The 16,333-nt window shown below is 39.5% G+C and overlaps 1 protein-coding gene across 2 annotated transcripts; it reads right to left on the reverse strand.

The window, feature by feature from the left end:
• Positions 1–4,846: 4,846 nt before the first annotated feature.
• Positions 4,847–13,761, reverse strand: LOC143734725 (uncharacterized). 2 transcript variants are annotated; one of them, XM_077225233.1, is made up of 19 exons: positions 13,340–13,761; positions 12,959–13,088; positions 12,699–12,770; positions 11,773–12,156; positions 11,377–11,475; positions 10,942–11,174; positions 10,671–10,849; positions 10,445–10,541; positions 10,234–10,343; positions 9,750–9,875; positions 9,494–9,608; positions 9,157–9,219; positions 8,103–8,157; positions 7,836–7,927; positions 7,525–7,642; positions 7,290–7,397; positions 7,005–7,202; positions 6,602–6,766; positions 4,847–5,688 (listed from the first exon to the last, which is right to left on the reverse strand). In XM_077225233.1, the coding sequence occupies exons 1-19, from the start codon at positions 13,433–13,435 to the stop codon at positions 5,486–5,488; spliced, it is 2,643 nt and encodes an 880-aa protein (XP_077081348.1). In that variant the 5' UTR covers positions 13,436–13,761; the 3' UTR covers positions 4,847–5,485. The 2 variants fall into 2 exon arrangements, with proteins under 2 accessions (XP_077081348.1, XP_077081349.1); XM_077225234.1 differs by having other exon boundaries at positions 5,296–5,688; positions 7,035–7,202.
• Positions 13,762–16,333: the final 2,572 nt, after the last annotated feature.

Below are 16,333 nucleotides of genomic sequence, written 5' to 3' on the forward strand. Positions count from 1 at the left end.
TGGTTGGTTTGTATTGTTTTAATAAAGATTTGTATTTACTAAGCTTTTCTATGTCATGTCTAACAGACATCACTCACACTCATGTAAGTGACCTAGCAGAGATCATTGTGTAGTACTTTTAATAATAGGATGTACATGAAGATTTGAATAAATATACTAAGCTTTTCCTTTAGTAGGCATCATACTAACAGCATTTGGGCTTGTTGGTATGAAGGACTGGGGACATTTGTATTAAACATGACAGTTTATTTTATAATCTCTTGTATGTTGACAGTTTGTACAACTTATCAGTTTGTCAGGAGTACTGGAACTCCTTTTCATTTCATTCCTTCCTCTTGCTGTCAAAGACTGGTACACACTATATAAAGTCCCGTTCAAGTCGCGCACCAGTCTTCATTGTGGTACCAATGGTTACATTGCAGAAGAGTTTGGGCTGTTAAGTAACAAACGTTTACTTTAGTCTCTAAAATGGGAACTTGGGGCCCGGTTCTGTTGCCAGGTAAAAAAAGGACACTGCAACCAGGCTGTGGGCAGTTGACAGACAGTAACACTTGGGGCACTATCTTGTACCCAGCGCAATTGACTTTGTACCTCGGTGCATGTATCATTCCTATTTTGCACCAACACACAGCGGACTTTTCCCTCCACAGATGCAAACGTTCCCTGGTGCTATTTTGCAGGTTTAGAAAACAATCACGCCACTGACCAGGAAAAACCTAGTCTAAAGTCAGTGGTGCGTTGCGCATGTTATGTTATTTTAAGGGCGTCTGCTTGGCCATAATCAATGCGCATGCACTTTACTTTTCTCATCTACACACAGATGCAGCAGTTCTCATTTTTATAAAACCATGTACATTTTTACAAGGGAAGATATTCACATACGAGGGAATCATTGTTGTGTCCATGAAGATGTAAAAAAATAGGCATAAATCTAGCTAGCACATTTATCCAAATTTTTAAACGCCTGTTTGAACAAGGCTAATTTGGGTGGGTTTCTATGGGAGATGGGCCCCATACAATGTCACGTCTTTTTCCGGCCCTGACGAGAACGTTGCTCTCCTCTGTTGTGAAGTGCTCCTGGCGCACATCTGGCAAATCCTCTATTATAATCAATGGAACAAGCGCACCTGCTCTTAAAGGGAATGTGAGATGTCGCTCTGATTGGTTTATTTCATGTTAGGCCCAAACCACACCTATGAGTAATGTAGCTACTTCATTTTAGATTTGCGTCGCGCCCAAGAATCTCGCTGGTAGGCTATAATAGCAACAGCGCCCAAGATCCGCCCACAAAGTTACTTGCGTTTCACGTTTGATGTTTCAGATGTTATAATAGGGCCCATTGTCTCTCAAACATGGTTCAAGTTATGTATGAAATGGGGCTCAGCTCAATAACAGTCAGTCATTGCTGAATTGCGATGACTTTAAACAACAAAGCAAAATGGTCCAGGTCATGTGATGAAATGTCATACAGTAATCTACTAAGACAAAGCAGGCTGTTGTAGGCTATACAATGAATCTTCATATTAATTTCTAACTTTAATACACTACAGTAGTTGCTAGAGGTGAATGCACTCTAGATGTGATTAATATGGATTCTGTCCTCCATTCATTTGTTAAATAGGGATGTTTGCTAATGCCAGCCATAATGGACAGAATCTGCCTTATGGACAATAGTGTATCTTCTACAGGTTCTTATTAATCCTTCCTACAGTGTCCTCACTGTCCTGTCCCATCAGTTTCCTCATCATAGTGGTAGTTATAACTGGCCAGTCTATTGCTAAGTCACAGGTATAATGTCCTTTTTCCTCTTGATGTTCAGCAGACCATCTTTATAGAAATCACAAACTAGACTTAATCTACACTTTAACATGGGTAGTGTAAATGCTGAAAAAATATTGAATTTGTCCTTGCATGATAGTGGTTAAGCTGATGTGTATCCAGGGGAGGGCTGGGTCAAAATAATATACAATGAAATAAGACTTAATTAGGGGGAAGGGGGATTACAACAAGAAGACCTTTAAATATCCTTTTTTTATTTAATTTTATTGACTGGAAATTATGCATATATTAATTATTTCTAAATAAACAGAGACTTTTGTGTCAGTCCTCTCTAATTTCCATCCAGTGCGACTGTCTGTCAGACCTTCCATACCAGGTAGTGATGAATAAGATATATGGCATTATAGAAGAGTTTGTTTACACATAACATGTCCAGATCATGTCTGATCAATGTGTTTTTTTGTGCCTGTTCATAAGGTAGGATTTTAATATCACATTTAAATTCAATTCATTATGTCTGATGTGAGACGCCATAAATGTAAGAGTATCAGGGCTCAACTATAATAACTGGGACTTTGGCCTCCTTCTCAGGATGAAATTTGCTGTTGGTATACTCCATTCTACATCCCAATTCACCTCCATGGAGCACTGAGACTCATACTGTATCTGATGGGACTGATGATGGGGGTATCACCTGCAAACTTGATCTTGGTCATTTCTCCTCCAGCAGTACGAGCAATAACTGTACTGTACTGTTGCTGGTGGTTTGCACTCCTGATCCACTGTCTCGTGACCTGTCCTGCGCCACCCATCAACTGTCTTGTGCCACCTGTCCTGTGCACTGTGCCACTGACTTGCTGTCCCATACACTGTCCTGCACAACTCATACTGTTTTGTGACACTTGCCTACTCTCACATGGCACTCACTCAATATCCCATCTGATGTGCCTACTGTCCCTTGTCATTTGTCACTGTCCATGGGTTAGGTTTCGGATTAGGTTTAGGTTTTTAACAATTTATAAGTCTCACGGGACAGTGGTGCGGGACCATAGACCAGTGGCACAGGACAATAAGTGAGTGGCGCAGGACAGTGTACTGGACAGTAGGCGAGAAGCACAAGCCACCAGCGACAGTAGAATACAGTTTTTGCTCCTACTACCTCTCTACAGCCTTCTGGTGGCCTATCCGTATTGAGGGCATGTTTCCATATTGTTAAAATTGACCAAATTAATTATATGAAAGTATGAAGTGACACAGAGCTATATTGCCATTCATGAATTGCAGGCTGGAGAACAGATTGAGAGGATCTATCATGTTATATGCTAAGCTATGCACGCATAGGTGTTAATTGACTCCAAATGTAGCAGAGTAAACAGCCAGGTTGATGGCATTTTCCACAGCCTGGTAAGCAAACTGATAGGGATCCATGAGTGATGATACAATGGTGTGTAGCCTGAATGCAGACCAATCAAGTCAATCAATTTTTTTGTATCCAAATCAAGTAAAATCATAATCAACTTGGAGTTGCAGCTTATCCTCGCTTTTAAAGACACATTCTACTTTCCATTTTCTGAAAAAAGAGGATGTCTGGCAGGTATAGGCCTACTCAATGAGGAGTTGGTCGACTCGTAAATTGAGCAATGTCTAGGGATGAGAGATATGAGGCTGTAAAACAACTGTGCTGGTGGACATCTGGCATGCAGCTTAATTATACTTTCAGACACTAGCTACGATCTTGTTGTCCCGTTTCCAACTCTGAACCAATCACCACCCTTACTGAAATGATCACTTTTTTTCATATTAATTTAAATACTATTCTGCTTGAATACATTGGTTTTGAATATATGAAAAACAAGATCCGTGGCTTTTTATCAAAGCTCTAACCTGTCAAGTCAACACAGCATGTTAAGTACTGCCAAGTGACACCAGGTCCCATGGACAATAATTGACTTTTGATATCACCAGTGCCACTTCAGCATCCTGAAGAGTTTTTATATTGTGACAGTATACTGTAAAATGTAGATTTTCAATGAAGACTACTAGGCAATTATGTACTTTATGCACTTCAATTACAATCACAAATAATTTACAACATTTTCAAATTCACATTCAAGTTTATTGTAGCCATTTCCACAGTTGAAGAAATCTATCTTTGTGTGCTCACATGTACCACAACACACATCCAACACACAAGAAAATTCAATAGAGCATAAATGAGCTCCATATTGTCCTTTAAGTGCTAAAGTTGAGGTTGAAATGTCACAGTCCAGAATGCATAAAACAGTCCATGTCCAACAGTCCATGCAGAGGGCCAATCCATTTAGTAGATATTACATTGATATTAATGTACACACTCATGATTGTAGTATATGAAGTTGCAGTGCAAAATAATTTCACATTTAACAACACCTAATGTTGATAATTGAATTATCATAGTGCATATTTACGTGTCTGAAAGCTTGGGGGTTAGCCTGGTAATAAAAGTTAGCCTGAGTCTGGCCATTCGGTAGCGATAAATTATTGCTTGCTGGAGCTTGTTGAAGTTTAAAAAGATAGGATCAGCCCTTGACTGATAGCTTGTCTTGGCTGATAGTATTCTAGCTCAGCGTTCACAACTCCTTGCCACCGGAGACAACCAGCTCAATGGAATCAAATCCAAACTAGCACTGTAGGGAGATGATAATCGAGCGGAAGTGCATAGGAAGGCGTGGCCAGGCAACCTGGGGTAGGTACTATCCCTGAATCATTAATCAATCAACCAATATTGTTCCTTCTAGTGATGCCTCTGTATCTTTTGCCTGATGTGTGAAGAATGAACAAGCAATGTTCTGGGTAGTTGTTATTATTCAGGAAGGGTGAGAGATAATGGAAAGTTCACAGATTTTAAAGGGGTGGTTCGGAATTTTGGACATCGGGGCTCATTTCCAAGTGAGCCTTATTGTTATTTATCAGTGGAGACAGTTTTCAAAAGTTTTCATCCATTCGTTCAAGTTGCATAGTTCGCCGGTGCTAGGCTAGCGCGAGTCAACGGTATCTGCTAGCCTGCCATTAAAAACAGTTTTCCCCCTCCACAGTACACCAAAAGCAAATAAATTATAACGCCAGACTATCGATGTAAATGTCTGTTGAGAGAATAATGTTAGAAATCAAATTACCCTTTCATTGCATTGCAATAGTTATTTTGTTCCTTGTATTTATTAGCACAGTCTACAGCAGCGGCGGAGTGATATTCAGTTACCTAGGCAACCGAGACTAAAACTAGCTAGCTAGACGTCCCCGACTGTAGTCCGCTTCTGTTCTGTGTTTACTTTTCGGCGCAGTACTACTAACCGGAGCAAAGTAAAATACCGCCGCTGCTGAGAAACTAGTTCCTGTAAATGTAATGAGATCATTGAGATGCAAGAGTAGTTTGATTTCTAACATTATTCTCTCAACAGACATTTACATCGACAGTCTGGCGTTATAATTTATTTGCTTTTGGTGTACTGTGTCGTGGGTAAAACTGTTTTTAATGGCAGGCTAGCAGTTACCGTTGACTCGCGCTAGCCTAGCACCGGCGAACTATGCAACTTGAACGACTGGAAGAAAATCTTTGAAAAATATCTCTACTGATAAATAAGACTAAGGCTCACTTGGAAATGAGCCCCGATGTCCAAAATTCCGAACCACCCCTTTAAAAACAAAACAAAACAGAGTGGTCTCCTTTCTAATCTTCTTCTGACTCTGGACTACTAAAGTCATATTCGTCATCAGTGTCCGTTCTGCATTCTGTGTCCTGTATCTGGAGGTCATCAACTATAGCACTATACGTGCTCACAGCTTGTTGGCATAAACTCTCCAGTGCAGAGGACCTCCGCATGAGGACACTTTTCCAACCAGCTGCAGCATCCTCTGACATGTCACCAAAATCTGTAACATACATAAACATAAGAATAACAAGTATTGTTCCAAAATTATAGCATGTAGAACCACATATGACAGAATCATGTTACTCAATTTCTTGTTTTTTGTTTTGTTTAGATTTTTTGGTTATTGTTGCAAGAAAACTTAAACACGGAATACAAGGACATTTTATTGTCATATGCATAGTTATTGTATGTAAGAAATTCATAGAAATTGTATGTGCTTGACAGCCTATACTTTGCATAAATTGGGGGTATAAAGTGCAGTCGGGGAGGGATGGGGGTTTGCAGAAGCTGTGACTGTCTGTGTGTAATTGGGGGGGGGGGGGGGGGGGCTATGTTGAGGTGAGGATAGGGCAAACAAAGTGTGAGGGTGGAGCAGAGTGGTATGACTAATATAGAAAAAACAAAACTTGTGGCTCTTTTCCACAGACTGGTACCAGATCCACTTGACTCTGGTACCAAGCACTTTTGGTTCCACCTCTGTTGAAGTTCCAACAATGATGTGTAGATAGCTCTGTGGTCATTGTTATCGCTAGCATCATAATATTAACGTTCTGAGCAGGCCCTCAGCAGCAGCTTAGTGTTAGCAAGACAGGACGGCCGATAGAGTAAATATTGCCATCTCCCCAAAAACATGTCTGTATTGTGATGAATTCAGAATACTGTTGATTTTATTTGTTCTGCTGTAGTGATTGATGTTACCAACTTTTACACAATGGTGATGCTAAGATAGTTTACTTCAGTGTTGCTGTAGCAACCAGTTACATGAAATGGTACTTTTATGCAGTGGAAAATGAAACCAAAAATTTGAAAATAAACCAAGTAGAGTCATGTTGAGGTGAGTTGAACTGATACCATTCAGTAGAAAAGGGACTATACATATGTTAGTGAGAAAAAAAACTCCAAATTTGACTTACAGCCCATTCTGATGTTCTCTTTCAGCTTCTCCACTCCCTTTATCTCCTTACGAAGAGACGTGATGTGCTGAGACATCTCCTTCACCAGGATACTCTGCTCCTCCTCAAGGCGTCTAACTAGCATCATTTGGTCAAAAATAGACCGTTTTAACCTGAAGGAGCGACCTTTAAGTAGAGGGAATTGATGGAAAAAGTGATTTAGTATTTATGATGATTAAGTTATAAACCCAAACATACAAGAGAGAGAGAGAAAGATATATATATATATATATATATATATAGAGAGAGAGAGAGAGAGAGAGAGAGAAAGAGAGAGAGAGAGAGAGAGAGAGAGAGAGAGAGATTTTCATTGCAATAAAATACTTTTTTTTTTTTTATTAAAAAATAAAAAAGACAGGCATACATTTTAGAGAACATGTCAGGACTACCATACCATCCTCACGTCTCTCCCAAGGCAGGATGTAGTCCTCTGTCAAATTGGAGGCCAACTCCTCGTCAATTGTATCCTCTGCAATTGCATTGTACAGCAGGATCTTTTGTTTCAGTTTTTTTTTTAATTCTCTTATTTTTCTTCTTTTTCTTTGTCTTGTTTGATTGCTATCTGCAAAGTGAAATAAGAAAAATTTCAGGAAAACAGTTTTTGTTTGTTTGCATTTACAATGTGCCATTTGAATATTAGTCAACCAACCATTCTGACGATAGAGGTCATGCTTCTTGCGTAGCAGGGCCACTAAGATGCTCTCTATCTCAGCCCTGAGATCCTCTGTTGCTCCCTGTTCTGTTGTGCTAACTGGCTCTAAATAGGTAACACAATTAAACGATTGTTTCATTTAAAAATGTCTGATCACCTTATGTAGTTCATATTTGAACAAAGTAATTAACAGTTGTATTTGTGAAAAATCTGAGCGCTACGCATGATTTACCTGTGACTGCCCACTGCTGAACATCACCCACCCACTGCTGTGCTGTTTGTTCAGTGATGTCATTCTTCTGGCAGAAATCACTGAAGCTAGCAGCTTCCAACTTTGCCCTCTCGGAGATCTTTAAATCACACAAAAATAAAAAAATATCATGCAAGCTTTCAGCCAATCCCGGGATCAAGAAATTCCTTCATCTACAGTTTATAAATGAATGAATGAATGAGCTTATTACAGATGGATGGACTCCAGCTCTGCTGTTTGTTGTTAAAATGTATGTTGTGTCAGGCAAGAGGACCATTGGGAAATGTCCTTACTTTGATGTATCTGCGGGCCAAGACTTTGTGAAGGTTCTCTGTCTTTTTTCTGTTCCACCCCATGGCCTGTTGAGTGAGCATATTCTCTCTCCCTGTTTAAAAAAATAAATCTGCATGCATGATTGGATCAATTTACTTGGGAAAGACCATTGCAGTTAGACACAACCTAACACAACAAATACTTTAGTGCAAGGAGAACAGGAAATTACATTTTAGAAGTCAGAAATACCTCATCACAGAGTATGGTTTGTAATGTGTCATACCAACCTGCTTTTGTCATGTACTTTGTGACAAGAGCTGCCCTGGAGAGAAAGCTGTTTACCTAGATAAACAATACAGAAATTAAATGTATTCCTATTTTATATTACCAAAAAACAACAACAAATAAACAAAAACATACTGTATGTAAATGTGAACGTGTAGCCATACTTATTGTTGAACTAATATCTTATCGTCAACTAGCTCTCCACCTCAGAATGCCATGGAAACTAAAGCGACCACGCCCTTTCAGCCATAGCCATAGACAGCAAAATAGGAAAGATCAAGCCCAATTTTTCAAAGTTGGGTCTTGCCAATTGGGTCTACATTTTAAAACATCACAATGACATGCCAGAGCTGTGACAATCGGCATTTTCATAGAATCCCATGAAACTGGGTGATGATTTTGCACTGTCACCAGCCTGGTGTGTCAAATGGGGTCCTACTGGTAGGTTGGAAAAAGTCTACCATGGCCTACTGGTTAGGGCCTTGGGCGTGTGTCTCGTTCGAATGCCGACCAGGAGGAGGGTGGTTGTGTGGAAAGTGAAAGTGGGTGGGGAAAGTTGTTGAAAATCGCTGTCCTGTCCACATCCACGGCTAAGGTGCCCTTAAGCAAGGCACCAAACCCTCCACTGCTCCCCGGGCGCCGCATCAGCTGACTGCCCACTGCTCTAGTGGTAAGGAGTTAGTGTGTGTGACCTCACTGTGTGCTGTGTATGTGCGTCTCTAATTCACGGATAGGTTAAATGCAGAGACTGAATTTCCCTAACAGGATCAAAAGTGTGTATATAATTAAATAGTGCAGCTCAGAGGGAACATAACTTGAAATAGTGATGTATCATGCAGACACCACCACTACTCACTTTTTACTCAGAGGAGACATAATGTGTGTTGCACTTGTGAGATAATGTGTGTTGTGCTCTGATGGTCATTCGAGCAAGCATAGATCTTTGTTTGATACCCTGATGTGCATTATCCTTCACACTCTGCTTGTCTCACACATAAATGTATCAGTGAAGTCTCCTATATCTACATAGTTACAATAATGTCGGTGATAACATACTTGCTCAACTTCCTCTCCAACAGTGTTCCCTGCTCCATCCTGATTCCTGCCGCCCCATCTCACCTGCAACATAGTGTTGGATTAATTTCATACCATAACTTTAAAAATCTAATGTTATGCAATCATGGATTATGTGCACATTAAAATCATTTTCACATTAAAGGTGTCATATTTTATCTGCATAATATACTACACAAGATATCATAATCAAAGACTTACAATTTAGTATATTGCCACTAATACCAGATTAAAATAATAAAAAACAATCATTGCTCGGCTTTTCGCATTAGCTGCCTGCTGGCTACTGTTGCATCTGAATTTCAGTAATTTGAGGTACCTCGCATTTTGCTGTATGAGCTTTGGCATGCATCACACTGAGAAATGGCCTCATTTCCATCAGCGGTTGAAGATCTGATGATTCTTCAGTCACTTTGCTTAGGTATGGCCAGTACCTAAAAAGAAGCACAGCATTAGTAGGCATTAACCAACACTTTGCCTGGCCATCAATATAAAACAACTGAAAAAAAAAGCAGGCACTTGACACTTAATGTACAGTAGGTTGACCGAGTTTCAATATGACAGATAAAAATTACCTGCAGACAACATCCATGCAGAAGAAAGTGACATTGGCCCTCTCTGACAATTCCCTCTGTAAAAACATTGGGTAGGCGAAGACCTCGCCCCGGTAGTGGTTCAGTCCTCGCAGCAATATCCCGTGTCTGATACACAAGAGGACAATATGGTTAATGATCAATTTACACAATAAGACCTGTGGAAAACAAAGCTAATCAAAACCCTCTATTCAAAGCCTCTCAGTCTCTCTCAGTCTCCCTCTCTCTCTCTCTCTCTCTCTCTCTCTCACACACACACACACAGACATTTCCCCATCAATCTCTACATATGTGACTAACTGATATTTAAAACAATCTTCTAGGGAAAAAAATCTGTTAAGGGGATTTACTTTCCTTCCCATAAGGAAATTTAACATGACTCTGATACATTTATCCACAAATGAGTTTCCACAGCGTGTAACAAATGGCATCTGTACAATTGCACACTTCTGATCTACCCACATACCTGCAGACTGCCACTTGTATCCCCTCTTCATCTATTTTGGACGATGATTTTTTTGACGTCTCCTTACTCGCCCTGAACCTTGAAACGCCACATGTTCCACTGTTATCTGCCTGTAAAGTCAGATATCACTCGTCTTAACAAATAGAAAACAGAAAAGACACTCAAACATAAGCAGTAGATATACTGTCTTAATATGCAATATTTGACATACTCTTGTCATGCTGCTGCCTCTGACATTGTTGAGAAAGGCTGATACCTCCTCATCTTTGGCAAGAAATAACCCCTTGTACAGAGAGGGTTCCTCATTCCTGTCCAATAAAATTGATCACAAAAAAAATCCTCTTTTAACTGACCAAACATGACTCTACATGCAACTAGATGTAGACCACAGCTGTGGTTTTGATATTGAGATTAATGCCTGTATAATATGAACATACCCTTTTGATTTTTTGAAGCGATAATGTTTGCGATTGCCATCGCAACACACTGCCAACATGTCTGGGTGACATGCTGGACAATAAAAGTGATTTACTTCACACATCACCTCTTCTGTATGCTTGCAAAAACAATATTCGAAAAAGCTTTTCTGGAACGTATCTGCACAGACATTCCCCGGCTATGACATAAAAAAAATTGTGTTTACAGAAAAGAAATATTACAATATTACAGTAATTTGATTGTGTGTAACAATGATTCAAGCAGATTTACCCTTCCAGCCTGAACAGAACGGTGCTCCAGTAGCTTTAAAAAGGCATGCCTTGACATCGAAGGAGCCGATACTTTGATGTGAGCAAAAGCTTCAAAGACATCAAAACTATATAGTGTCTGGCAGTTTGTTGTGCTTGGCCAGTAACGGTACCTGAGGAGCTCTTTCACCCCTGGGGTCCATTCCACAAGGCAGGTAGGACAAACTTTACAGGGCAAACAGACATCATATCGTCCTGTCAAAAAAGAGACACATTAAACGTGTTTCACAGAATCAACTTTTTCCAACTCAACTGTCCCTTATTAATTCACTGTAGTATTTGATATGGCATTAACATTTGGCAATTGGTATATTTCTCAAGAGAAAAGCTTTGCCTTGATGGCAATTGTTAACTTCTGCGGTACTACGAAACAAAAAGCAGGACTTTCCAAACTTACCATTCATGGTGACCACAGAAATATGCTTGCCAGAGGTGACCTTAATCTCATGGGTGCATTCACATAGTGCCCTATGTGCGGGCAATGGCAACTGACATACTGCAATGCAAAGAGGTTGTTACATTTTTCCTCAATCGAGAAGGTATATCACTTGTCATATCAGTGATTCAAAACCAACATCTACAAAATAGACAACTCTACCATGTCATTATCACTGTTTGCTTACTAATAGCACGTTTCATAGTCAAAGCCAAACAAAAACAATTTCTTCAGTCAAAGAGTGATTCAAATTAAGAGTTTAAACCTTTTCCATTGACAAAGTATATCAACAAAGAATATTTGTGTAATTAGTAATTACCCTTTACTAGTCAACACAAATTGTTAATAAACACATACCCTGCTCACAAAAGTGAGGCTGGCCGTTTTCACCCATCACCACAGCCTTTGTGGGGGGAATAGACTCCAGGTAGCCGTGGAAAATTGCCTCCCTGCCATGGAACACATTCTTTTTGTGAGCCTCCATGTCGCATCCTCCACATAGATACTCCATGTCCAGTGGCACACAATCCAGGCACCTAATTACTGCCTCTCCGGCACCGCACCTGTGACATTTTTGGTAGAAGTCTCTTTCAGCGGACAGTTTAGCATCAAGCAGCGCTGGCCTTGCTGCTTTTGCCCTTGTATCAGCGTGTAGCTGCCGCTGTGCCCATGCTGTTTTTTCAGCTGCCACATTAACCTCAACCGAGTCAAGAGTGTCCCTCAGCTGTTGAAGACACGTTTCTGAAAATAAATGAAAATAAATAAATAACTGTAAAACAACCCTTCGATTGAGTGAAGGCACAATAGATAAAAATTACATAATACTGAATGGTACGACAATAATTATGACTTAAAATCTGACTTTGACCAAGCCATTCACGACAGTGTCCATTCAATGTTGGTTTAATGTACTGTATATGGACTGGATCATTGTATCACAAACCATTGTATCACAATGGTCTCACAAACCGTGTAATATGCTTCCGATAATAGACCAGTTTGAAATGAAGAGTTGGAGTGTCTATCACTTCCCAAAATAGGCAAGAATTTCTAAAAGCAAGCTATGCAAAAGCAATGAGTGCAGAAAAAAATAGAATATAATGCACATGTTCTGTCTACAACAACAAAATACAAACACAAACCACTTTTAATGTAGTTGCGTGGAGAAGAAGCGTGAGACATCAACAACAATGAATCGAGGAAAAGTTTACAGGGTCATTAGAAAAGTTGTTGATATGGAGGAATAGGAAATGTAGTTATAGGGATTATACAAACATACTCACCAAGACTTGCAGTAATCTCTTCTTCGATCTGAGGGACTTCCTCAGACACTGTGTTCACTTGAACTTCAGAAGCTGCAAAGGCCAATACAATAGGTAATCTATTCTATCAGGGTCTTACTGTAAAGCATCATATATTTTAGTCCAGAAAATTAACAATATTCAATCATACATCTGGCTCAGTGAGCTCAAACCATCTTTTCACTCACCAACATTTAGATAATTATCATTATTAAACTATAACAGTGCTATAAACAACGAACCTAATGCACGACGTTCTGCTTTTTGACGTTTCTTACGTCTGTTACTTGTGGCCGCTGCGCTTGCGACTGCTTTCCCTCTCTTAGTCCTCTTTCTTTTTTGAGGGACATGGCTTCCCATTGCCATTGCAGCCTATATGAAAATAAAATATTAATGTTTTCTGATAGAATATCAGACTTATGGTTATGTTTGATGGACGCTTTTTTCCAAAGTAACTAACAATAAAAAACACAAAACTAAAACTACAAGATATAAAATACTACACTACTCCAATGTCCATTAAATGTCTAGAACATCATACCTCAACAGCAACTACAACAAACAAACAATATGTAAATAGTGATTTTCAGAGACATGGGTGTAAGTTTATCAAAACTTCTCACCCTGGCCTCATGGAGAAGAGCCTTGCTAATTTCAGCAGCCATATGGCCCCTGACCTCATTGGGATCTTCAAAGAATCCTGGGTGGTTTTCCGACATGGTGCATGCACAGATACAATACAAAAATACAGACAATAGACACACAATACAGATATGAAGATGAGTGTGTGTGTGTGTGTGTGTGTGTGTGTGTGTGTGTGTGTGTGTGTGTGTGTGTGTGTGTGTGTGTGTGTGTGTGTGTGAGTGAGAGAGAGAGAGAGAGAGAGAGAGAGAGAGAGAGAGAGAGAGAGAGAGAGAGAGAGAGAGAGACAGAAAGTGTGAGAGACTTAAGAGAGAAACAGAGTGAGCGAGAGAGATTGAAAGAGTGGCTCTTAAAAGTGCCTTTGTTTTTTTAAACGATAGAGATAGAGCAATGGAGATAATATGTAAAAAGCAAATAATCTGTAGAACAGACAAGAAAGCATAATTAGATATACAGTATCTCTGAGAAAAAAATATAATGTCCACATTAATGCGAGACACTATAGGTGAATAGGGTAAACTTTTAAAATAATAGTTATCACCATGAAACTTCCTCAGTTGATTAATTACACAATTAAGTATATAAAAACAGTGTATTATAAGTTTTTGAAATGTGTATGTTTAATTATGCAAAGTAGGCATTATCTCATTAAATAAACGCAATTTTGCATATATATTTTCGGTAACAAAAATCTGAACATATGCATATGATAAAATTATTTTTTTTCATTTTGTTTACACACAAGATGATTTGAAACAATATCAGACGGATTTCAGGATAGGGCCTAGCTATATGCTTTAATTACTTAGGAAATAATACTGGAGAAAAAAAATCGATTTCCTCTATATTTTTTGGTGTACATGATGGTGCTACATAGGATGAGATGTTGGTAACGTTACTGGATGGATGAAAAAAAATAAACTCATTTTGAGAAAACATTAAATATTTGTAATGTAAAAATGCATACTTTTTTTAGAGAAAAACCACTAACGTTACAGACACGATATCATGTCAACTATTTAGCAATCAACAATACAAGCCATCTAAAACGCATTAAAACGTTTAATTCAACATTTATAGATAGTAAATAAGTAGCAGGTCTGAGATACATACCGATTTGTAGAGGGGATCCTCGCAATGACGGAAAAACCGCGAAAGTGGGGTCGCCGTCATGGCAACAGACTCGTCCGATTTAACATTAATTTATAATTAGTCTTTATCATTTTTTTTTTCGTTGTCTGTATATGCCTATCTTTCAATTGAGTAAACATAAAAAAAATTGTAAATTAGTCCAAATATTATTTACACAAGATGATGGATGGGGAGTTTGATTGATCAAGCCTGCCTCTAGTTATCCGGTTATCCGTGTGTCCCGTCACGGAAGAATCCGTGGTGCCATCACAGAATTTGTCAATAAGCAAAAGGCTATAGAAACTGGTCAGGGGAGATAATATGTTCACAGTTTAATTAGGCTACATGCATGCAAAAACAGACAACTTGAATAGCCTACTGAAAGTGTCAAAATCAGCAATAGGCAATCTCGTCCAGTGAAGGTGAAAAAAATCTGTGGCGACGACTGAATATTCCGTGGTCCCGTCACGGAAGAATTCCGTGGTCCCGTCACAGAATTTGACAATAAGGAAAACTGTTACAAACTGATCGGGGGAGATAATATGTTCACAGTTTAATTAGGCAACATCGCAAACACAGACAACTTAATAGCCTAAAGTGTCAAAATCAGCAATAGGCTGTCCAGTGAAGGTGAAACAATCTGTGGCGACCACTGAATATTCCGTGGTCCCGTCACGGAAGAATTCCGTGGTCCCGTCACGGAAGAATCCGTGGTGCCATCACAGAATTTGACAATAAGTAAAAACGGTTACAAACTGATCGGGGGAGATAATATGTTCACAGTTTAATGAGGCAACATCGCAAACACAGACAACTTACTGTAATAGCCTAAAGTGTCAAAATCAGCAATAGGCAATCTCGTCCAGTGAAGGTGAAAAAAATCTGTGGCGACGACTGAATATTCCGTGGTCCCGTCACGGAAGAATTCCGTGGTCCCGTCACAGAATTTGACAATAAGGAAAACTGTTACAAACTGATCGGGGGAGATAATATGTTCACAGTTTAATTAGGCAACATCGCAAACACAGACAACTTAATAGCCTAAAGTGTCAAAATCAGCAATAGGCTGTCCAGTGAAGGTGAAACAATCTGTGGCGACCACTGAATATTCCGTGGTCCCGTCACGGAAGAATTCCGTGGTCCCGTCACGGAAGAATCCGTGGTGCCATCACAGAATTTGACAATAAGTAAAAACGGTTACAAACTGATCGGGGGAGATAATATGTTCACAGTTTAATGAGGCAACATCGCAAACACAGACAACTTACTGTAATAGCCTAAAGTGTCAAAATCAGCAATAGGCCATATCGTCCAGTGAAGGTGAAACAATCTGTGGCGACCACTGAATATTCCGTGGTCCCGTCACGGTAGAATCCGTGGTGCCATCACAGAATTTGTCAATAAGCAAAAGGCTATAGAAACGGGTCAGGGGAGATAAGAGGTTCACAGTTTAATTAGGCTACATGCATCACAAACACAGACAACTTGAATACGGAAAGTGTCAAAATCAGCAATAGGCAATCTCGTCCAGCTGTGAAAAAATCTGTGGCGACCACTGAATATTCCGTGGTACGGTCACGGAATTCAGGGTGACCAGACGTTATCCTAGCGATCAAACGACGGCAGAACAATCAAGTTAAAATCACTTTAAAACTAAATATTTAAAGTAAAGTACTTTAAGTAAACTCAGAATATTCAAAGCGATACATTTACAAATTATAAAACGACGTCAATTGGGGGAGCGCGTGTGTTGTAACTGTCCGTGTGTGGACCACGGATGCTGCCTGTCATTGACTTACATAGGCATCACTTCCGTGGGCACATCACGGAATTTTCGGCGATTC

This window comes from Siphateles boraxobius, unplaced genomic scaffold, assembly GCF_051911475.1.
Source record: "Siphateles boraxobius isolate OS27281-9 unplaced genomic scaffold, OSU_SipBor_1 13, whole genome shotgun sequence".
NCBI classification, from domain to species: Eukaryota; Metazoa; Chordata; class Actinopteri; order Cypriniformes; family Leuciscidae; genus Siphateles; species Siphateles boraxobius.